The 24,674-nt window shown below is 43.1% G+C and overlaps 1 protein-coding gene across 2 annotated transcripts in view; it reads left to right on the forward strand.

Annotated features, from left to right (window-relative positions):
• The window catches only part of chd2 (chromodomain helicase DNA binding protein 2), a 67,865-nt gene that overhangs the window by 13,182 nt on the left and 30,009 nt on the right, over positions 1–24,674 (forward strand). For both annotated transcript variants that reach the window (XM_072435800.1, XM_072435802.1), the window contains 11 exons: positions 8,837–9,010; positions 9,228–9,367; positions 9,571–9,796; positions 10,807–10,907; positions 10,985–11,026; positions 14,527–14,705; positions 15,684–15,808; positions 17,798–18,014; positions 18,488–18,577; positions 19,409–19,599; positions 22,702–22,890. In XM_072435800.1, coding sequence (XP_072291901.1) covers positions 8,837–9,010; positions 9,228–9,367; positions 9,571–9,796; positions 10,807–10,907; positions 10,985–11,026; positions 14,527–14,705; positions 15,684–15,808; positions 17,798–18,014; positions 18,488–18,577; positions 19,409–19,599; positions 22,702–22,890 — 1,674 coding nt within the window. The remainder of the gene's footprint in view (positions 1–8,836; positions 9,011–9,227; positions 9,368–9,570; positions 9,797–10,806; positions 10,908–10,984; positions 11,027–14,526; positions 14,706–15,683; positions 15,809–17,797; positions 18,015–18,487; positions 18,578–19,408; positions 19,600–22,701; positions 22,891–24,674) is intronic.

Below are 24,674 nucleotides of genomic sequence, written 5' to 3' on the forward strand. Positions count from 1 at the left end.
ACAATCAAATTGTTACTCAGGGGTTTATGTAATTTGGTTATGAATGTTGGTGGCCTGCGACCGACTCTACATGAAGTAGTCCTCAGCCCTGAAAAGGTTGGGGACCCTTGTACAATTTATTTACTGTTGAGATTGGCAGCCCTATGCAAAACAATACAAGTGGAAGGAGGGGCACATGGTGACTAAACATTGCGAATTGTAGGCCTTGGCTTTTGTAAATGGCTAATTAAAACATTGATTTAGACTGTAAAGAGCAAAGAGGCCAAACAGACAATTTTTTTTGTAAATATTAAACACAAAACACAGAACAGTTTGCCTCCTGGTGCCACAGTTTATCCAACAGTTTACATTTCTTTGTGAATAATGGACAGTTTGACATGGTGTTATAAAAACGTGACACATTTTTCCTGCAAAATTCCCTCCAGACACGTGACTTTGTGCTCCTCCACTGGGATGTGCACACATTTTCCCACTCCTCGGCCGCCAAAACAAGATTACCATCTCTTTCCCATTTGTTCTTAATATATTTAGAGTAGCTGTGCAGATTAGTAGAATCGTTGATATAATTTATTTATTATTCCCCTTGTAAGTTCTGATTTATAAGCCTTGATGCACATTTCACTCAGAGTGTTATAATGGTCGTTACATTTTTACATTTCTTGGTTATAATAACTCTTTATTTGTAAAAACCTATAAAAGTTCTGTTCCTCCAAGTCAAAGGATTCTTGCAACATATCAAAGCTTTTCATGTTATTATCTTTTACAATCTGGTGATAAATGTTTTATACCTTTTTGTAATCCAGAGCTTGAGTCTCAGGTCAGTTCTATTTGGTACAAAATGTTGGTCATAAACCAACCGTTTAAGATTGTAACATCTTTGTTTAGTTTGTGTGTTTTGATTAGCTCCTTCCATGTTGTAAGAACAGATTTGACCCAGGGATTCTTAACTTCCTCCAAATGACTCAAGCGTCTGTCATCTGCCAGTAAGGCCTGCACAGGAACCCCCGGCACAACATTAATCTCAATATGTTTCCATTGAGCTTCATATTCTAGCTCACACCAGCAACGCTCTGATTTGAGCTGAAGTAAAGTACATTTACCCCGCCTCCTTTTTCTTTTGGTAGTTATAGAGTTCTAAATTAGAATCAAGTTTTTTTCTTTTGCCATACAAATCTTGAGATTGTTTTATTCAACTCATCAAACAGATGGTTAAGGATGGAAATTCTAGTCCAGAATATATATAGGAATCTGGGCAAACTTAAGTCAAAGGATTTAGAGTACATTTTTTGAGATCTTCTTGATGGAGTATAGTTTTTCTCTAAGATTGTTGATAGGTGTTGTCCTATATTAAGAACTAACTAAAACTTCCATTTAAATGGGTAAGTCTTTCTAAAAGACAGAGGCGGTCGGCAGTAAGAGAGTTTAGTTTTTTGTACATTCAGTTTGTATCCAGAAATTGGACCAATATCATGAAGGAAATGCATCACATTAGGTATAGAAATTTCTGATTTGGACTTCCGGGTTATGGCACTTTCAGCAGACGCACCCACATCTCTGCTGAAACTCCTGTCATTGACACAATCAGTAGATACCTTTGGAGTGTGTTTTTTGGTGGCAGGCAAAAGGGCCATGACAAAGAAGTGCACAAACATCGCCAATGATCAAGGACTGGACTGACATCGTATAAGACAGATGGATATCAGATAGATCAAAAAAATTACATTCAGACAGTGGGACTCTTATTTTAATATAAATGTGCCGTTATTTTTCTTGTATTTATTTTTTGTTATGACTTAATTAAATAACCAAGCATTTTGAGAACATTTTCAAATTTTTAACAACATATCTGAAGCCAGCGACATGTCCGGGAGAAGATATCAGAAATATCAACTTCAATTCATGAGATACAAAGGCTTTAGAATCTGAAAAAGGACACCCAAGATACAATTCCTGTGTCATCCAGTGGTAAGAAGTCCATATCTTTTGCAAGAAAAACTATTACGTTCAACCTAAATTGTAGCAACTTAACACATGGCTGTCTAAAGAGTGTGCACCAAGAGGATTGCACTACATTGAGAACTTCTATCTATTCTGGAAACGAGAGGACCTGTTTTAGAAAAATGACCCACACCTGTGCAGAGGTGGAGTGAGGGTGCTGACGGAGAACCTGCTCCACGCTCTGAGGCATTGGACTGGGCCTGGACAGGGTCCTGAGCAGATAGTTAGAGAAGAGAGGAATGAGAGAAGAATTCCTGCTCCATCAGCCAGAGACCGAGCCAATGTTTCAACGTCAACAGCACCACAGCCTCTATGAAAGGATTCATCAGCAGCAGCACTACAACAATCTTCACCGCGGCTAGCACAGGAGTAATTAAAATTATCATAATCCCCATAGGGTCTTCGCCAAAGACCTTGGACCCATCTGTGACAGGCCAGACATCATCCCTGTCATCGACCCTGCCCTCAGAGCAGCCCTGGGTCCCCCCTGCAACATCTACTCCGACTACAGATTCCTCACAACCCTTCCCATCTCCACTCTCACCCAGGGGCCTTCCCAGCCGTCTTGAATGTCTGATTGAATCAGCCCTTAAGATGGCTTCACTCACGCCCAATATAGCAAGATTAAGAGTTCTGATGTCACACTTTGAACTCTTCCCCTCACAAACCTGTGTCCCTGACTCCTGCTACACCAAAAAAGCAGCCTCACCTATCCCCCCTCGCCTATCACCTGGTCCCAAACTCTCCCCGGCTCCCGCTACACCAACACAAGCCCCACTGCCTATTCCCATTCCCCCTCGCCTTTCACCTGGTATCTCCCATAGATAGGATGCACTGGGTCTCAGTGTTGCCAGATTTACAGTCATCATAAGGATCAAACCAACCCGGGACCCTGCGTAAAAACAGCCTCCCCCCAGTGCTATTTCTGTAGTCACAACACACAGATGGGAAAACATAATGCGAGTCAGGCTGCCCAATCTGAGAAATTTGATTCATATTCCCTGTGAAAAGATGAGGCCCAGTCCTAATGAAACTAGTTTGAAACTTGCTGTGCTAAATGTCAGATCCTTATATAACAAATCACTCTTAATTAATAATTTGATTTCTTCTCATAATCTTGATTTTATGTTATTAACTGAAACATGGCTTGACAAAAACACACAAAATGTAGTTCTAATAGAATCTGCTCCACCCAACTTTAAGTTTGAATCACAAGAAAACAAAAAGGGTGGAGGTCTCTTTGCCGTTTTTAGAGATGAAATAATTATCCACCGGTTGGCCTTTTGGGATGTTTTCATCATTGAAGTATGTATCCTTTAAAATTGAGCTAAAATGGTCTCTATCCATTCTTTTCATTGTTTAATACAAGCCTCTCCAGCACTGCCAAAGTTTTATGGATGATTTTACTGTGATGCTTTCAGTTGTATTCACAAACTTTGATGTTTTGGTCATTACAGGTGATTTCAATGTGCATGTTGATAATATTTGTGACAGAAACACTAAAGAGCTTGATGCTTCAGTCTTACTCAGCATAGTGGCCCCACCCACAGCAGAGTGGCCCTACCCACAGCAGAGGGCACACTCTAGATCTCATAATTACAAAGGGGATGAATATTTCAAACATCTATGTGGTCGATGCTGCTCTGTCTGATCATTTCTGTGTCTTATTTGACCTATCTGTTTTTACCAAACCACCGGCTGGTCCTGCAGCTGTTCAGAGGCTGGTCCTGCAGGTGTTCAGAGGAGACACATAAATGATGACACAGGTTCACTGTTTATGGAAATGATAAACTTGATTAAAAAATGTAAAGGATTTGTTGAACTATGTTACATTTAGTGTTCTTTGAATGTTCTGGACACCATTTCCCCTAGGAAGGCCAAAATTCTCAAAAATAAGCAGAGTGCACCATGGAAAAATTATGATTCGGTCAGGGCACTGACACGGGAGTGCTGCAGGACCGAACGGAAATGGTGCAAGTCCAGGTTCAAAAAGAGAAAAGTTGTACACAAAGTTGATGTACAACCTAATATTATGTGGCTCTATGGGAGGATATCCTGTACTTTTCGAGCTATAATGCGTGACGTCACTACATTTCCTCTACACCGTGTGTCTTTTTATTCTGCCGCGTCTAAATTTACTTCCTCATTAAACTAATTTCGCCAATAAATTACACAGCGTTTTGAAGTTTTAAATATTGAAAACATGATGTGTCCCTTGGACAGTGCTTCCACTGATGTCTTCTACAGCGTGTCAAACGCTTACGCTTCCTGCTTGATTGGCCACCAGGAGGCTATAAATTAGACACACTGTTATAATGACCGCAGGGTGGGAAAAAAGTAGTGGCTTAAAGTAAAAAAAGTACAATAATTGAAAGCTGCAGTAACCACAGCCACAGTAACAGATGAACAAACCCTCCAGCTCAGCTGCTGTTAGAACTAATTCCCACATCCAAGTGTAATAAGTTTGCATTATTCTTTAATGACAAAGTTCGGGGATTAAAATGCTAAAAAATTTAAACTGTCCAGGAGATCATCACCAGTCTGAGTTAATCTACATGCTGCCTCCATGTGTGACCTCCAGATTTATAAAGTCTGTGCTGAACAGTTTGTTAGCACCATTCACTCACATAGTTAACATGTCGTTTCAATCTGGAACATTCCCAATGTCTTTAAAATCTGTGGTCATAAAGCCTCTCCTAAAGAAGAGCAGTCTTGATGCTGCAGTACTGAGTCATTACCGGCCCATCTCTAATCTACCATTTTGGGACAAAGTCCTTGAATAGGTTGTTTACCAACAGCTCACAGATTTCCTCTTAATAAACAACTCAATTGATGTATTTCCGTCAGGTTTTAGACCTCATCACAGCACTGAGACTGCTCTTGTCAAGGTGACAAATGACATCCGCCTGAACACTGACACTGGCAAAGCCTCAGTCTTAATTCTGTTAGATCTGATGCTGCTTTTGACACTGTCGATCATGGGATCCTCTTACAGAGACTAGAGGACTGGGTGGGCATCACTGGCACTGCTCTAATCTGGTTAAGGTCTTATCTGGAAGACAGGAAGTACTTTGTTGAAATTGGTAACTCTCTCAGACCCCATGCCCCTGACCTGTGGCGTGCCCCAAGGGTCAGTCCTGGGACCCCTTCTGTTCAACCTCTACATGCTGCTGTTAGGACACATTTTCGCTGCGTATCAACTGACCTATCACAATGATGCAGACACCCAGATCTATGTTTCACTGTCGCAGGTGAATATGGACCAGTGGATTCACTCTGTCACTGCATCCAACAGATCAGTGTGTGGAGGCAAAACAACGTTCTCCAGCTGAACTCGGACAAGACTGAAATCATTGTCTTTGTGACAGCAACAAAGAGAAAGTGTTAGCGGTCACCTCCAGAGTCTCGCTCTAAAACCTACAAATCAAGTTAGAAATCTGAGGGTAATAATGGACTCCTTAACAGCCACATCAAATCAATAACATCAGCAGCTTTTTACTATCTAAAAAACAATGCCAAAATAAAAAAATATAGTGTCTAAACCAGACTTGGAAAGACTTCCATGCGTTTGTCTCTAAATGGTGAGACAAACTGTTCATCACTGAAGTTTTGGAACTTCATTATAATAGGTCTTGGACGCTGGTTTGGACCCGGCTTGGCAGCCAGAGAGATATTCGGGACCCAGGTCTCCATAAACCTTCAGTTTCCTTTGGAATGCCGATATTCCACACATTACATCTGCATACTTGATTCCCCAGATAATTCAATTCGTCTGTCAAAACACGCACCTGGTTTGTAAATTCTGCCACTTTGGTTTGTAAAGTAGAGACAATGTCCCTCAGGTCAAAGACCCTCCTCCTGTGGCTCGGGTGTCCAGCTCGCCATTCCTGGATTTCAAATCACACATTCCCGCCCTCCCCTACTCGGGACACCTCTGCCCACCTCACGCTCCACTCTCTACAGAGCCAACAGGTCTGTGGACGACGCCATCAACCTTGCACTCCACTTCATCTTGCAGCATCTGGACTCCCCGGGAACCTCTGCCAAGATCCTGTTTGTAGATTTCAGCTCTGCATTCAACACCATCCTCCCTGCTCGGCTCTAGGACAAGCTCTCACAGCTCAACGTGCCTGGGAGACGTTGCCTGGTAAGTCAGTGCTTCACTGACTTCCTGACGGATCGGAGGCAGTGTGTGCGGTTGGAGAAGAATATCTCAGACACTCGGACTATCAGCATAGGAGCTCCACAGGGCTGTGTACTTTCTCCCCTGCTCTTCTCCCGGTACACAAACTGCTGCACCTTCAGCCACGACTCCACAAAACTGATCAACCCTGACACCACCCTCATCAGGCTCATGGACCGGCTGGTGTCCTGGTGCAGCTGCAACAACCTGGAGTTCAGGAGACAGTGGAGATGATCGTGGATAATGGGACAAACAGAGACTACAGCTCATTGTGCGCTCTGCTGAGAAGGTTATCGGCTGCAGACTTCAATCTCTGCAGGACCTGTACGTCTCCAGGACTCTGGGATGAGCAGGTCAGATCACAGCCCACCCTTCTCACTCTGGTCAAGGACTACTTGAGCCACTCCCCTCAGGTAGGAGGCCACTCCCCTCAGGCAGGAGGCTACGGTCCATCCGAACCAGAACATCCTGCCACAATAACAGTTTCTTTCCCTCTGCCGTTGGACTTACCTGCTACTTTAACAATACTCAACCCATACTATTCGCGCACTGTTTATTTTCGGCACTATTTCTGAACATCTGTATATTTTTTAGTACATTTTTTAAAGTTTATTTTTTACCTTATTTTTTTTTATTAATTTCTTAATATATTCATGCCATAGTTTATTCTATAGATGTTGCTATTATTACTATTATTAATTGATTTATGTTGCACCTTAACGGTAAAACAAGTTCCTGTGTTTGCGAACTGTGTTCAATGACAATGGCAATAAATCTTTTCTGATTGTGATTAGACATGTTCCTAAAATAACTGTCCAGGCTCATTATATGTCTGCTCCCATGTTGAAATATCCCTGGAGAACTTGTAATTAAGATTGATTATTCCAACCGATACGACCGCAGCCAGAGAGACGCGCCCGAACCAAGCAGTCTTCATGACACGTTCCTTCACACGATTGTAACCTCTGATCTTATGGTTTATCAGGTTCTAGCCTTGTTTTGCCCAGGCAATGTGCTCTTTCTGTTTTGATGGACGAGACCACAACTCTAGAGCATTAAATGAGCTCTGGAATCCAAGAAACTTTCAGTGTTGTGTCCAACCTCCCTCTCCGGTACCCCATAAGTCTGAGGGGTGTCCAGTTTGTCAGTCTTAGATTTCAAATCACGCATTTCCACTAAGCAAGGCACCAAGCCCGGACCTATTTTTGCGTCGACTGCACCGTCCTCGCACCCTTTCTCTTCACCCTCTACACTGCAGACCTCAGACACGACACGGACAGCTGTGTGAACTCTGCCAACATTGGACTCACTATGGACGACGATGATGTGGAGGACAGAGGACTGGAGCAGGACTTTGTGGACTGGTGAATCACCTCCTCATCAACGCAGGGAAGACCAAGGACTGGAGCAGACGCCACTCTACTGCCACCAGTGAACATCCAGGGAAGGGACGTTGAGAGTACCTGGGTAAATGGTAAATGGTCACATTTATATAGCGCTTTTCTACCGTCAAGGTCAAAGCGCTTTACACCAAGGAACCAGTCACCCATATTCACACACCAGATGTACGCAGACACTAGGGGCGAGTTGGGTTAAGTGTCCCCCCGGTGTGTACCTAGCTTTAGCCCTGAACACGTGTATACTGTCATACCCATGTGCAATACTCTGACATAATTTCAATCATGTTGGAGCAATATTCTTCGTCCATATAATTGCTGTAAATAGGAGTGTTACTATTGTTATTATTTTTCTGTTCTTTACTTTTTATTAAGAATATAAAAGCGTTTCTATTAAGAGTGTTTTTTTTCTTAAAGCTTTCTATATAAATATATATATATATATCTTTTGTACCTACTTGTGTTGCTAATTTCCCCATTGTGTGGACAAATAAAGGCTTATCTTATCTTAATCTTATCAGTTATTTCCCACAAAGCCTTCATAATCACTGGGTCTATCTCGCTCCCGGGCTCCTCCGTAGGAGCGCCCAGCCCAGAGCCAGAATGGGAGGCGGGGCTTGATAGCTTAGTTGTAGCACGACTAGCCCGGTTCTCAGTGATGTTGTTCTTCTCATTATATCCGTGCTCCCATGCAGAAATATCGAATCTCGCCAGGTGAACTCGTAATATTGACAGATAAATCCAACTGATTCGACAGCAGCTCGACAGACACATCCAAGCAAGGCAGCCATCATCCCGGAAGTCACACAAAAGAAGTTTGAAGAGGGGGTTTTGGTTTTCTTTTTCAGTATTTGAGTGAACTAGATCTTACTGAAAATTGGGGTAAAACCAGGCTTAGAATGAGATCGCCACAAATCCTTCTGTACAATCCGTCAACATTTTGTGCAGTCCAAGATTGCAATGTTTGGTCTGTTTGTAGGTGCTATTTTAAGGGCTGAATTTAGTCTCTATGGGGAAAAAAATGCAAAATTACAATAACAATAAAGTTACAATGTCCCATACAAATGTTTTATTTATTATTATTTTATTATGACGCTATTTCATTCAATAAATTTGTTTCCAGGAGAAAGCTTAAACGCTTGAGCAAACTGACTAAAAAAACAACATGTATAGCCTGTAGTGTCTGGCCTTAACAAATGACTGTATGACTGACTCCCATCATTCCCACATCTACAGACTGTGCATAACTGTGTTACAGGCCTCAGAGCAAATCATCCAAAAAGCAGCTGACTCAGAAGTCCAGAAAGTCCAGGAGACAGGAGTCTTCTGCAGATGAGGATGAGGACGACGATGATGATGAAGATGATGAAGATGATGAAGATGACTCCCCAAAGAGACAACCACGCAAACGAGGAGCCACCAAAGTCAAGAGGTACACCCCCACACACTGTATTCTGCAGTCCACTGTCCTTGTCCCTACATGCTGCGCTGTGCGTCCTCACAACCCAGAAGACAACAGAAGGCTACAGTGTATGTGTGTATTTTATAACCTACCTGGTGTGCAGGGGACCATCGACCATGCTGTTTTGAAAGTAAACTGGTCTCTACACTGAATATTCCAGCTCATTCATATGCACTGTTGTGTCCAGCTATAAGGAGGACCAGCACGACTTTGAGACTGACTCAGACGACCTGATCGAGTTGACGGGAGACGCCGCAGAGGAGCAGCAGGACGATGATGGCGAGACCATTGAGAAAGTCATGGACATCAGGACCAGCAGAAAAGGAGGTAATTCTGGAGGCTTCCACTATTTATTAACTATATAATGTATAATTTGTCTGTTTGAATTCAGTTAAGTTTTTTTTTCAGGGGTTTTATTGTGCCAGGGTTTTATTGAAATTCTAAATTCTTACTGATTTATCCCTCAAAGACTTCTAAAATGTATATTAACCCCAGAGCTCATCAGAAACACTAAAAGAATGTGTGTGCAGCCACTGGACCCGGCACCACATTGGACGCTGTGTTGGAGAATGGGGACCCCTGTGAGGGCTTCAACCCTGACACAGAGGAGAGCGAGACCCATTACCTCATCAAGTGGAAAGGCTGGTCCTATATCCACAACAACTGGGAGAGCATGGACTCCCTCATTGAGCAGAAGGTCAAGGGCCTTAAGAAACTGGACAACTTCAAGAAGAAGAACGACGAGCTCAATGCATGGTCAGAAACACTACATTAAATTGTTCCCTCCTCTTCCTTAAGTGTAGAGAATGTTCAATATTTAGTTATTGCTCAGTAAATTGCAAAAAAAGTGTTATTTCTGTAAAAACAAGAACAGAAGCATATATTCCTTGAAATATATTTACTGTTTTGCTTCAAATTCCCTTTAGGTTGGAGACTATGTACAATATTAAATGTGCCGATTATGCGACACGTTTAAAGAACACATATCATTGAATTGAACTCTGAAGACTTCTGTGCTGTTTTCAAGACCATAAATCATCAGACTGTTCTGAGAATTTCTGACTCAAATTGCCTGCATTAAAACTGGATGTTTACATTAGCACAGGGGTCCAAACTTTTTTCACCGAGGGCTGCATTTTGAAACTCATATGGAGCAAAGGGCCACAAACAACCCGACAATGAAGTGAACCATTCAAAAATTTGCATCTGACATATTTTCGATGCCTCCACCTTTGATAAGACTTGGAAGATTGATAATGGGTTGATACAACATCATAATGTTTTACTGTAAAAAGTACTACTTTTCTACTTTGGACACCCATGCATTAGCATGTCAGGGCAAGCTAGGTTTGCCTACATTCCCTTTGTAATTCCCTCTGCTGCCAGCAAGTGGAGCTCAAAGTAATTTCTGACATGGTTAACTACTGACAGAGAATGTCATATTTGCTTTTAGAAATCAAATTGTTTTTCAATTCTAAAACATGAGATGCCAAAGCAGAGCAACCGGAGCATGTTAACAGGACAAGAACAATACAGGATGCAGAATATTTGTCCTTTGAACAAATTGCCCTAAAACACGGGTCAATATCCTTTATCCACCAGCACAAACTGTAGGTCTGGTTAGGGCAAAGAATATAAACATATAAATAATAAAGCGTAATTGTTTTGGGCACACAATTGTGACTGGACTGTATTTGTGCTGTGTGTATGATATCTGTCTCGCATGTGTGTAAATGACCAGCATTGCTTTACTCTGCCTCCTTCAGGCTGGAGAAGGCCTCACCTGAAGACATTGAGTTCCACAACTGTCAGCAGGAGCTCAACTCAGATCTAAACAAACAGTTTCAAATCCTAGAGCGCATCATTTGTGAGTAAAAATAAATTTGATGTTTTTTTATTTGTTTTTTCCATTTGACAATATACTTTATGTTTCCTTTTTCACAGCCGTAAAAAACGGAAAGTCCCAGGTGCCTTCTGACTTCCCCTGTGAGTACCACCTGAATTTTTATTAGGCCAAGGTAGAGATACGTTACACATTTTTTGGGTTCTCTGCTGTAATTGGCTCAAACAAGTTCCTTCCAGACTGGTAAACCTGGGCTTCCCTTCCTTTCACTGGTGTATCATGAAGCTTTTGCCCGGTTTCACACCATAACAGTGTTTTCATGGCAGATGTAATAAGGGCTGGGCGACATATCGATATAAAGTGGTAAGAAATGGATTAGGTGTTTCTATCCCAGATAATTCAGCTCTAAGTTGTATTGTAAGAATGGAGGATCTAATTTTTGACCTCTCAGTGATGTTGACGCCTATGTGACACATCGTGAGTTGTGTACCTCAGCATCATGAGGTGTTTCGGCCCTTTATCACCGTGGTCACTTTGCTCCCCTGTGCACTGGTCCTTTTTGTATGCATGTTCTCCCGGTGTCTGCGTATGTCTTCTCAGATTTCCCCTACAACTAAAACATGTTCAATAGGCTCCTCCCCTCAGTGGGACTTAATAACATCAGCCTGCCCAGGGATGACTGGTGGAAATTAGATTGAACTACTCCTGGTACAAAGCATCTCTCCTGATCAGAGCAACACATTAGCTGGGAACACGTTAGAGTACTCAAATTACTTTTTTGGAGTAATGAGGAACGTGCTCTTTTTTTGCACCCATGTAATCTAGTACTCCCCAAGTCACTTTTTCAAATAAGTAATGCATTAGTTTTGGTCAGCTCTCATCTGACCACAATCCCAGAGCTCGGCTGTTGTGAGCATGTGCACTGTGCCACTAGTGACTGAAACCAACAGCAGGCTTTAACATAAGATAAGATAATCCTTTATTGTCCACACATGGGGAAATTTCGTGGTTGCAACGCAGGTAGATACAGAGGAAAAGGACAGATAACTTATAGGAAGTTTAAAAAGCACTCTTAAATAGTTTAACCTGTTACCATCCACCTGCGCACCGGCGAGCATTTTCCAAATTATGAAAGTTCTCTTACATCATCACTTTTACTAAGTTATACATCATTTTAAAGGTTATTTTGTCAACAAAACGAATATCTCATTGATTTAATTGAATAATATGCCTCAATAAGCAATTGCCAATAGTTTGTGATAAAGTCTCAACTTTTACAAACGCATGTCCTGTTTGCTGTTTATGATGGACGAAACGGCTTTCATTCTGTACATCCTTGTACTCAGTCTGTCCGTAAGGAACCACTGAAAAACAATATCCACTTGTATTTTTCCTGAAGTTATCCGATTTCGAGATATTGTCAAGTAAACAAAGTTTTCTTCTCTGGCTCTTACTTTTCGTCCGGCGCTTTTCTCCGTCCATAACAAATGACGTGTTTGACTTATAAGATGGTGTTTGGCATCTTTTCTTCAGACTGTTAGCTACAGAATGAGACCATCCACGGGTTTGTTCCCTCACAGTGTACATGTGCACATCTGCAGAAACTAGAAGGCCTAAGCTTTCTAATGATGCATCACACTTACATGTGGAACGTAACATCCTCTTTTAATAAGCAATGCCATTTGGGTCCAACCATTGTGCACAGGGCCAAATAGGTGGATGGTAACAGGTTAAGAATGTACAAAAAATGAACTGATTACTTGATTAATCTCAGATTGCTGCGATTTGGCTTAAAGCTTTAGTTATTAGCCAACCATCTTAATATTTTAATCTATTTGTTCAATTTATATGATTTGCTTAGCTTCTTTCATGTCATAAGTGCAGATTTAACCCATGCGTTCTCAACTTCCTCCAAGTTATTAAGCCGTTTGTCATCAGCCATTAAGGCCTGTACAGGAACTTGACTCAAAGCAGAGTTAAGACCGAGGATATGTTTGAGGCTTCTGGGGCGTGGCACAAGGAATATGCTGGCCTCTGGCCAAATGTCATAAATGGCTTTATGATGACGCTTAGCCAATTGGATTCCAGCTCACTCAAGATCATTTTCTTTTTGACAATGCCATCCCACCTCATCCACTGTCCCTGTTGTGCCTGACTATCTGCTTTGGCACATCTGACAACCACCTCCTACATTCAAACCTCCTCCATCACATGGTGGCACTCCCAAAGTTGCTCCCCAGGCTGGTGCCTTCTCCCCCAGGCCAAAGCCGCCCCTGCCCTGTTTGAACATGCCCCATGATGTCCCGCTGTCTGAGAGCCACCTTTGCGTACTGCTGCCTTTGGCTAGGAAAGGCAAGTTTATTTGTAGATCACATTTCATACACAAGGGAATTCAAAGTGCTTCATACAACAGAAAAAAATGCATTCAAATCACAAAGAAATTACAGAAATCACAAACCAGTTTAAGACATAAAGAGAAGAGTGCAAAGAAAAAATCCTTTCAGTCATATGTACAGCTAAACAAAACTGTTTTTATCTTAAATTTGAACATTGTCAGAGTGGAACCTGTCTCACATCTTCAGGAAGAATGTTCCAGATTTTTGTCCACTTTTATCAGTTCTCAAATCAGGGCCAGCACCGTGTACCAATGGAGCTTGATACTCTTTTCTGTACAATGGTACGATGCATACTGCTCATGCATTTTACAGCCTAAGCCATCTCCTTTCTTGGATATTCACCAATCTCTCCAAACAGCTGATGTGGGATTAGGTGACCTTGTGTATCGTAATTGGCCACACGAGGCGATAGAGCCAGGCTGCTTCTCTCCTTCACCCCTCATAGACCTGTGTCACAGCTCCTCTCTTCTGTTCAGTCCTCTGGACTAAAGTCGTTCACTGTACACCGTGACTAAAAGGAATATCTTGGATTTATGCAGGATTTAGTTATACTTTATTTAGCTCATGTTTTGAGTTTTTAGGAAAAAGTGTTCCCACAGCTTTTGTTACACAGCTTTAGTGCTAAATGTGCCCAGAACTGTTCTAAACTAATTAAACTAACACACTGTGTCCGCACAGAAGACTGAGATACGTGGGCTTAAGTTTTTCATTAGTCTGCAGTACGTAGACGTAGTACTAACACATGGCCATGTTATACTGATGTGCTTCTGTTTAAGTGCCAAGCACTACAGTTTGCCCCAGCTTAACAGAAAAGTCACAAATGTGATCGATTTGAAGAATTAGTTTACCTATCTAAAGACAGTGAGGTTATAAGTTTACTATTTATAGCATTATCAAAACTTATATTATATATTAATTATAGTTACATTTTAACTTTCTAATCAGCAGCCCAAAGGCTTGGAAGAAAGCACTCACAAAAAGATATTGAGGTATAATAATATTTTTGTGATAAAAATGATCACAGATAAACGTTGTTGTCCATATCGCCCAGCCCTAATATCAATACAGACTTTTTCTTAGAATCCAAAGCATCCAATGAACCTTCAGCTAAGCTAGTTCTTTTGTGGCTGATGTTTTGTTTGCTGTAGATGACATTTTGCTGTACCTAAATAAATAGGTACAGCAAAATTTGCTAACTGTGACCATTCAAACGAAATGTTACAATGAATCTTTTGTTGTTTGGCCAGCTCACAGCCATAAAACGGGCTCTTCGGATGAGCCTGAGTACCTGTGTAAGTGGATGGGTTTGCCGTACTCTGAGTGCAGCTGGGAGGACGGCGCGGTGCTCAAGAAGAAGTTCCAGCCCTGCATCGACAGCTTCACCAGCCGCAACTCCAGCAAGACCCTGCCCTCCAAAGACTGCAAGGTGCTTTGCCCTCATCACATCCTTTTGTCTTCACTGCACTTTTAATTACAATTAATTGCACATTTAATTTATTGTGCACTTTGAATTAATAATTACATCCTTAATTCATTGATTGTGCATTTAAGCATTTCATTGTGTTCTGTCGCTGTCTCTACGAGCAATCTCTGTCAAAATGTAAACCCAAACGCTCCTCAAAGTGCAGCAGAGGAGCTCCATTATGAAAGGGACCTTATCTCCTTATTTTTTGTATTTTAATAACTTTTACAAACACAAAGGAATTGCAATCATGTCATACTAACCTCATCTAACTGGCAAATCACATGGAGCCTAGAGCCTGATATTTGCTCAGACAAACGTTGGTCGTAGCCACAACTGATCGTGTGTTCTGTCTTAACTCTTAAATCCCCCTCGCCCTGCAGTGTATCCACCTTTATAAGACTAAAATAATGGTGCAGTGGGCTCCAGCCTAAGGCACACATGTGCAATATTCACTCCGTCGTGATATGCCACTAGGGATGTTACAATATCAAAAGTACAAATTTATGTACATTTAAGTCAATTTTTTGGACGGATAGAAGACTTAATTTACCTTCTAAAATGGTCCCGATTTTGTTTTTTGGTTCTCACAACGACTTTGTGACCTGAATAATCACGACCATCGATAAGAGACTTGCAACTGTAATTGCAGAGAAAGTCAAGTCTTGACTGAATACATTTGCACGCTGCTCTTCACACACTTGCTTTCATGTATAATTTCCCTTTCACTTCACAAATGTGTATCTCTTTCACAAAAAATTCCAATGCAATTTATTTAAGTTTGTGGTTGTGACGTGACAAAATGTGGAAAAGTTCCAGCGGTACAAACAATTTAACTGGCTCCACACACAATGTGTGTGAATGTAAATGTGGCGCTTTGAATGAGAAAAGGTCAAAACATAGTTTTTAAATACGAGCTCTTATTTTTTTTTATGTTTTTAGGTCCTGAAGCAAAGGCCAAGGTTTATGGCTCTGAAGAAACAGCCTTCATATATTGGAGATGAGAACTTGGAGCTGAGAGACTACCAGCTGGCTGGGGTTAACTGGCTTGCTCACTCCTGGTGCAGGTACAGCTTGTGTCTGCTCCTGGAAATATCAATCTGCATGTGTTTGTGTGGGTTTTTCGAGGGTCCATAGGCACATATTGCCTGCCACACTCCTGTGAATCAGCCCTATCTGCTGGCTATAGAAGCAGCTCGTAGACATTCATAGAAACTACATTTTGCTCTGCCCAGTCACTTGATGCTAACCATCAAATCCAAACTAAGCATTGGTGTGTCTGTTATATATCTGTATCTACCTCTGGATCTACCTGCGTTGCACCAATGAAATTTCCCCATGTGGGACAATAAAGGAATATCTTATCTTATCTTATCTTATATTAAGTCATATTTTTGTTTCCCTTACGACCACTCTATGGCTTCTGTGCCGTTGCAGCACGTTGTCCTTGCCCTGTGCTCTGTGACGCACTGTACGTGAAAGGAGAAGAGCGGAGACTACAAGTGGAGTAATAAAGCTCAAAATAACATCCTCAATCGATGCCCCATTAAAAAAATATATAATATGACATTAAATAGTGCTTAATGAACATGGTGTAATCTTGGATGATCTGTGTTAAAATAAGAGGCTTTAAACGCATGCTGAAGAAACTGTCTTTTCCATCTCTGCTGTGAAAGTAGCTGTGGTTTGGTATTGCTCACCTTACATGAAAATGCACGTTAGTGTCTGTGAAAGGCGCTCACTCCCTCGCTGTGGGTCTTGGATTTAGAGAAATCAGACCACATGTTATTGCACCACTCACGCCCTTCCTCTCTGTCTCATCTTGTGATCATTACTGCGCGCTCGTTGAAACTTCATTCAGGGTTAGGGGTGAAGAGCTAAAGGGTTTATTGTTTGTTGTAGTTTGACGGAGGACTATAAAACAGCCTTCACACAGAGAGAGATAGACACGCAGACGGGCAGCGACAGGGAGACGGACTCAGTCATCAGGATATCTCAGCGCGAGATGTAATGTCTGTTAAGAAAGATGCACCTCTCAGACTGAACCAAGAGTTTTGTTATACCAACTTTCCTGCTCATTAGAGCAACGAGAGGAACGAGCAGACATTCATATCGCTGTTTGTGTGGACTGCTGCAAGCAGTGCCCCCCCACCTGCTCCACTTATTCATCTAAATGAGTAGCACATGTTTGAGCTCGTTAGCTGCATAAAGACCCCTGTCTACCCACAATCAGACAGACTCCACCCACTGCCATGGGCAAGACCAAATGTCAAAAGACCCCAGAGACCAGATTGTAGACCTCCACAAGGCTGGAAAGGCTAAAAGGTGAGGAATCAGCCCAGAACTACAGGAGGAACTGGTCAATGACCTGAAGAGAGCTGGGACCACAGTTTCAAAGGTTACTATGGTAACACACTAAGCCGTCAAGGTTTAAAATCATGCATTGCACAGAAGGTTCCCCTCTCTAAGTCCACACATGTCCAGGCCCATCTGAAGTTTGCCAATGACCATCAGGATGATCCAGAGGAGTCATGAAAAAAAGTCATGTGGTCAGATGAGACCAATATAGAATATTTTGCTATAGACTATACTCGCCGTGTTTGGAGGATGAGGACCAACCCAAGAACACCATCCCTGATGTGAAGCATGGGGATGGGTGGTGCCAATGAGCATCAGTATGAAAACATTCATTGTCTGCAGGTGTTGAAATGCGCAGTATTACTGTGGTCAGTATTGGTGTGCTCTGTGTGCACACGAGTGGTGCCCTAGATTTGTTTTACCCAATCAGCATCTCATAGTGTTTAGACATTATGTTTAGTCCCTGCTTGGCTCGCTTTGGCCCAAGGGGGAAGAGGGTATTGATAAAGTACCTGGTCTGAGGAGGTCACACAGAATAGAAATGCTCCACAGGGTTGAGTTGCCCCAAGTAGAGCCGAGTAGTTCAATATAGGTACAAATAGAAAAGTGCACTTAATTAACATGTAGCCTTCATGCAAAGCCCTCCCTCATCAGAGCGAATGGGCAGCTTGGTATGATATTGGATGTGGTTTTTGCAGGTGTAACAGTGTGATCCTGGCTGATGAGATGGGTCTGGGAAAGACCATCCAGACCATCTCGTTCCTGTCCTACCTGTTCCACCAGCACCAGCTATACGGGCCTTTCCTGGTCGTAGTCCCCTTGTCCACCCTCACGTCTTGGCAGAGGGAGTTCCAAACGTGGGCCCCCAACATGAACGTGGTGGTCTACCTGGGGGATGTCATGAGCAGGAAAACTGTAAGTTTAGCGCCATAAACAAGTACCACTCTTCTGTTGTGTACGATTTAAAATTAGATTATCTTGGATACGGACTATTTGAGCCACTCCCCTCAGGCAGGAGGCCACTCCCCTCAGGCAGGAGGCTACGGCCCATTCAGATCAGAACTTCCCGCCACAAGAACAGTTTCTTTCTCTCTGTATTTAGACTCAGGAACACTTCTTAAACACCGTCACTTTAACCATCATTTAATCACTCACTGCACTGTTCACTTTTTGCACTACATATGTAAATTCAACTGTACATTTTGTGTACATAGTTATTTTCATCCTATAGCAGATTGATTTATTTATTTTTAACTTATATAGGTTGTTTTTATCATTTTATCATTGTTTTATGTTGCACTGAATCACCAAAGCAAGTTCCTGTGTTTGTGAATTCTGTTAATTAGCAATGGCAATAAACCTTTTCGGATTCTGATCTTTTTATACAGATCCGGGACTATGAGTGGGTGAACCACCAAACAAAGAGGATTCGCTTCAATGCACTGTTAACTACTTATGAAATCCTTCTGAAAGACAAGGTATGTGCATTATAAGATTGTCCCTAACATAGCAATGTAGACACAACACTTTGGAGCGAATTGGGATGGTCTGAAAGTGTCTGCAATGTCTTAACGGGTCCATTTAAGCCATCCAAAGGAGAAAGTCTAGCTTCCACAGTGATCTGGTTAGCTTTTGGCTCCGAGAAAGCTTTAGTGCAAGGTGATTGGATTAGAGAGAACACAGACTCAAAACACAGATGTCAAAACAGGACAGAAAAAGCAAATTGAAACAAAGGAATTATTTCGCAACAAACGCTGACTTGATCTTGAAACAAAGTGCCGTATTTCCACTGATGCAAACTTATATGTTGAGCTGAGCTCAGCAAAACAAAGCTAGCAAAGCATCAGCTGTTTCCTGTTTATCGACTCACGGAAATCGCTTTGTCAAGACCCAAAATATGATATTTCCAGGTCATAATGCATCTAACGTGATCCAAAGCCAAAGCATGACATAAAGACAGGTTCAAACACGGCGTAGAGGCTTTGCAGAGAAGTCAAAGAAATTAAGAAAAAGCCGAAGAGGAAGTGGTTTCCTGTTAACTCAAGCTTTATATTAAAGTATAATTTAGGTATGTCTTAGTCTTAGTTTGGGTGATGTAGCTTGCTCACGTAGCAGAGCTCTGCCTCTGGACCTGAACATGGAGATACTCTAAAGTGAACCGGTCCGGAGGTCTGGGCCGGTCCAAATGTGGCTTGACTTGTCCTGTGTTGTGTCCTGACCCACATGGCTAACTACTCGGGCTCTGGTTATATTCTTTCACATGTCAAACTCTGCATATTAATGACCCAAACGCTGGGCTGTGTCCTCAGGGTGTGCTGGGGAATATCAACTGGGCGTTCCTCGCTGTGGATGAGGCTCACCGGCTGAAGAACGATGACTCGCTGCTGTACAAGAGCCTGATGGAGTTCAGGTCCAACCACCGACTGTTGATCACGGGCACACCTCTGCAGAACTCCCTCAAAGAGCTGTGGTCGCTGCTGCACTTCCTCATGCCACACAAGTAATGCACATTTAGTTCACTCTTCTGTGTAGGAGGGAGACAAGAGGCTGACAAAGAACCAGGAGACCAATTGTACTTTGAATGTCAAGTATATACAACTAGTTTTAGAAATCAACCAAAATCAACATAAAAACACAGACATAGCTAGGCGCTTTAACATTTGAATTGCAAATGGAAATAAATTAACCTTGCCAGCCAGACAAATTCTCTCACAGCATTGTGGTTTGGGCTGTAGTCAAAATAACCTGAACCAAAAAACAACAACAACAACACCGTTTATGGTGCGGGTGGAGGCCTGCTGACCTCGACTGGGGATGTCATAGGACGGTGGAAGGAATACTTTGAGGACCTCCTTAATCCCACTGTCACGTCTTTCGAAGAGAAAGCAGAGACTGGGGACTCGAAGACTGACTTGTCCATCAACTCCTTGGTGGCATGGCTGTGGGGGTGGATGAGATACGCCCTGAGTACCTAAAGTCTCTGATGTTGTAGGACACGTCTCTGCAACATCGCATGGCGGTCGGGGACATTGCCTCTGGACTGGCAGACCGGGGTGGTGGTCCCTCTGTTCAAGAAGGGGGACCGGAGCGTGTGTTCTAACTACATAGGGATCACACTCCTCAGCCTCCCCCGTAAGGTCTATTCCAGGGTACTGGAGAGGAGAATCCGACCGATAGTTGAACCTCAGATTCAGGAGGAGCAGATTGGTTTTCGTCCCGGTCGTGGAACACTGGACCAGCTCTAGACTCTCCATCGGGTGCTCGAGAGTGTTTGCCCAACTTGTCCACATGTGCTTTGTGGATCTGGAGAAGGCTTTCGACCGTCTCCCTTGAGGTGTCCTTTGGGGTGTGTTCCGGGCTCCTTTGCTCAGGGCTGTCCGGTCCCTGTATGACCGGAGCAGGAGCTGTGTTCATTGCCGGCAGTAAGTCAGACCTGTTCCCAGTGCATGTGGGACTCCTCAGGCCTGCCCTTTGTCACCGGTTCTGTTCATAGTTTTTGAACACCAGATTAATAGAGGCCCAGATCTACCACACGAGACAAGACCCAAGGTGTAGGCTGTGCAAAGGGGGCCCTGAGACAGTCCCGCACGTTACTGCAGGTGCAAGATGCTGCAGGGACAACATACATGGAGCTCCATCACCAGGAGCTGGCATAGTGTAAGAAACATCTGTGCAGAGTACGGGCTGGAGACCCCAAGGACAAAGTGGGAAACACCTCCAAAGGTGGTGGAGAACGACCGAGCCAAGGTCCTTGTGGACTTCCAGAGACAGACAGACCGAATGGTATATATATAAATCCTAATTTAGGTGAGAGAAAATTGTTGCAATAATATCAATATCGAACTTTACTTGACCCCCATATTGCAGCTTTTTCTAAAATAGTGCAGCCCTAGTGATAACTACTACACACTTTGATATCGAAACCATAAGACACTGCTATAGTCACTAAAGCAAGTAAGAAGCAGATGGAAGTAGACACACACAGAGGTAGAATTCAAACTCTGGGAATAGTCTTTCTCTTTCATCCATGTCTTTCTCATATTTTCTTCTGCAATTCATTGACACAGTCTACAAAACATCGCTATTAATCCAGTTTGAAGTGTTCATTTCATAAAGAAACATTAAGCAAAAGAAGATCCACACTGGAGAGTGAGTGAAGCTGCAGATTATAACCACAATAAAATAATTTTCTGTGCACTTTATTGTCAGCTTTCTGTGCATTCAAAGCACACAGTGTAGTATGTTTAGAGGACACATCCATGTTCTGTCTCCTGCTGCGTCTGATGGTCTGTGGATGTCACGTTCAGTCCCTGCTTGGCTCGACTTGGCCCAAGGGGGAAAAGGGTACTAAGAAAGTACCTCGACTGAGGAGGTAACAGAAAGTAGAAAAGAACATTAAGCCGAGACACGCCGTTAATCCAACTCTCGAAATATTAATAGAATCGACGGCATAGGGCCCATTATTTAGTATCATCAAACTTTGTCCATGTGTTTCCAAATTAAGTGTTTAAAGCAGTGGTCCCCAAACTACGGCCCGCGGGCCACATCCGGCCCGTTGGGCCTTTCAATCCGGCCCGCCAAGCTTGTCCAAGTTATATTAATTATTATTATTATTATTATTATTTATTTTATTTTTTTTTTTTACTTTTTTTTGCTTTAGGCTTTATTAGACAGTAGATGGAATGAGAAAAAAAAGAAGGGGAATAATGAGAGAGAAAGGAGGACATGCAGAGTCGGAGTCTGGAATCAAACTCACGATACTGTGGCTGGCCGTTCATTTTACCTTTCGCCTGTAATGCCCACATTTCCCCAAGATATGGTCACTGTTCCCTCTAAGCTGCAGCTGCGCAGCTTCGCACTGCTCGCACATAGTGCACTGCTCATAGTGCACTGCTCGCACTTAGTGCGCGCACAAAAATCTATGGCGCGCAGAAAATAAAATTCACCACAAACGGCCACCGGGGCCAATCAAGCAGGAAGCGCGAGTGTTTGACACACTGAAGAAGACTCTTGTGGACAATAGAAGACTGTAGATAATGAATCATTATTTATTGCATTTGGAAAACAATTTGTACATTGAGCCTTGCATTTGTTGCTTTGTTACAAGTTACAGGTCAAATCTTGCGTGTAATTTATAGTAATTCATTAGTTCACACAAACACACCATATTTCCCTGGCCCGGCCCCTCGGCCAAATTTTAGAACCCAATGTGGCCCTCGAGTCAAAAAGTTTGGGGACCACTGGTTTAAAGTGTTCAAAATGGTTGGATAAGCCACCTTTAAAAATATGCACAAGTCTAAAATAACCACTATACTGTAGATTATTGGCACAAGCTGTTTTTATAACATGGGTATCATTTTTATAACATGGGTATCAGTCTAAAATGTCAATATGCATCTCCAATGAAAAGGCTGGATGTTTGGCCATCTCTTGTCTTTTTGCCACAGTCGAAATTGCAGTTTTGATTCAGTTGCTCAGCCTTTATTACTCCAGCCATGAGCCTCCCCACAGTTTGCATTACAGCTTCTTCATGACTGTTAAAAGAGTAAGAAAATCTCCAGATGTATCCAGATGTTTGTTGACATAGTCTTTGTCTCTGCAGGTTTGACTCTTGGGAGGACTTTGAGGATGAACACGGACAAGGACGAGACAATGGCTACCAGAGCCTGCACAAAGTCCTGGAGCCTTTCCTCCTGCGCCGCGTGAAGAAGGACGTTGAGAAGTCTCTGCCGGCCAAAGTGGAGCAGATCCTGCGCGTGGACATGAGTGCTCAGCAGAAACAGTTCTACAAGTATGACCTCTTCTTTGAACCAATACGTGTAACTCCAACCTTCCCCCCCAGAGCTTTAAACTTAAAACTCTCTCTAGATGATTTGAAAAAGTAACTTTAGGAGTACTAGATTACATGGGTGCACAAAAACTAACGTGTTACATTCCTCGTTACTCTAAAAAAGTATTTGGAGTACTCGTAACGTGTTGCCAGTTAACACGTTACCCCCAATTCTGTCTGTTACACGCTGAAGTCCACACTAATGCTGGTCTATAGATATTTACATGGGGCAGAGCGAGGCACTGATGGTGCCAAAAGCCTCAAACATGCGTGCTCAGAGAAGGGTACAGAAAAGGAAACGGGTAGTGCCATAGCGTAACCCTGCATGTTAACACTCCTTATTGTGTTGTTGATGTGAGCCAAGGGAAAGCTGACCTACAAAACACTGAACAGAACATGACACGTGCAGGGCTCAGAATAAGCGGTATCGCTTCACTAAAGGCAACGCAATTTCTCTCAAATGCGATGCATTCGTCCGAAAAAAGTGTTTTTGATTTGCAGCTTTTGCGAGCGTGGCTCCTCCCGCTCTCCCGGTGGCTCCTCCCGGGAGATCCTCCCGCTCTCCCCTTTTCAGACTACAGGCTACTGAGAACCCCGAGGATGTCGAATTCAAAGGGGTCAAACTCACTCATGTCCAGGACAAAACGTGTTGTGTGTAAAAATCCAGAGCGGTAAGAGAAGTCATTCTGATACAAACAGCTAATCGTCATGACGAGTCTGGTGGTGACATGTAACTTGTGAATGTAAAGACAATTAATATGTAAATGAGAATCATGCAAATAGTCATCTGATGATGATGTGGAAGAAAGTTCTAAATAAGGCCATCTGGCTTGGTGTTGTATCAGTCCGCACGGGGGGAGTGCGCATGCGCACTTCCGCCTGAGTTCTCAAATCGCCGAAAAATCGTCCATAATGCCTGTAAAAATTGACAAATTTGACAGACTTTGGTGACCACCAGGTGAGACTCTTATTTTCAGCTAAGTCAGAGTATGAGTTTGTACTCATGAAGTAATTTGATCGCCTGGTCCTTCTCCACCTCAAGTCCCTCACCACCTCCCTGCTGGACCCCCTACAATTCGCCTATAGAGCCAACAGGTCTGTGGACGACACCATCAACCTGGCACTCCACTTCATCTTGCAGCACCTGGACTCCCCAGGAACCTATGCCAGGATCCTGTTTGTGGACTTCAGCTCTGCATTCAACACCATCCTCCTGCTCTGCTCCAGGACAAGCTCTCCCAGCTCAACGTGCCTGACTCCACCTGCAGGTGGAGCACTGACTTCCTGATGGATCGGAGGCAGTGCGTGCGGCTGGGGAAGAATGTCTCAGACACTCGGACTATCAGCCCAGGAGGTCCACAGGGCCGTGTACTTTCTCCTCTGCTCTTCTCCTTGTACACAAACTGCTGCACCTCCAGCCAATGTAAAACTGATCAATTTTGTGGACTACATCACCCTCATTGGGCTCATCTTGGACGGGGATGAGTCTGTCTACAGGAGGGAGGTGGACCGGCTGGTGTCCTGGTGCAGCGGTAACAACCTGGAGTTCAACGCCCAGAAGACAGTGGGGATGATCGTGGACTTCAGGAAAGTCACAGCCCCCCAGCCCCCCCTCACTATCACAGACTTCACTATCACCACCGTTGACTCCCTCCGCTTTCTCGGTATCACCATCACCCGGGACCTCAAGTAGGAGCCCACCATCAGCTCCCTCACCGGGAAGGCCCAACAGAGGATGTACTTCC

Source organism: Eucyclogobius newberryi, unplaced genomic scaffold (assembly GCF_026437365.1).
Source record: "Eucyclogobius newberryi isolate DKJ021-1_F unplaced genomic scaffold, fEucNew1.0.hap1 SCAF_7, whole genome shotgun sequence".
Taxonomy (NCBI): domain Eukaryota; kingdom Metazoa; phylum Chordata; class Actinopteri; order Gobiiformes; family Gobiidae; genus Eucyclogobius; species Eucyclogobius newberryi.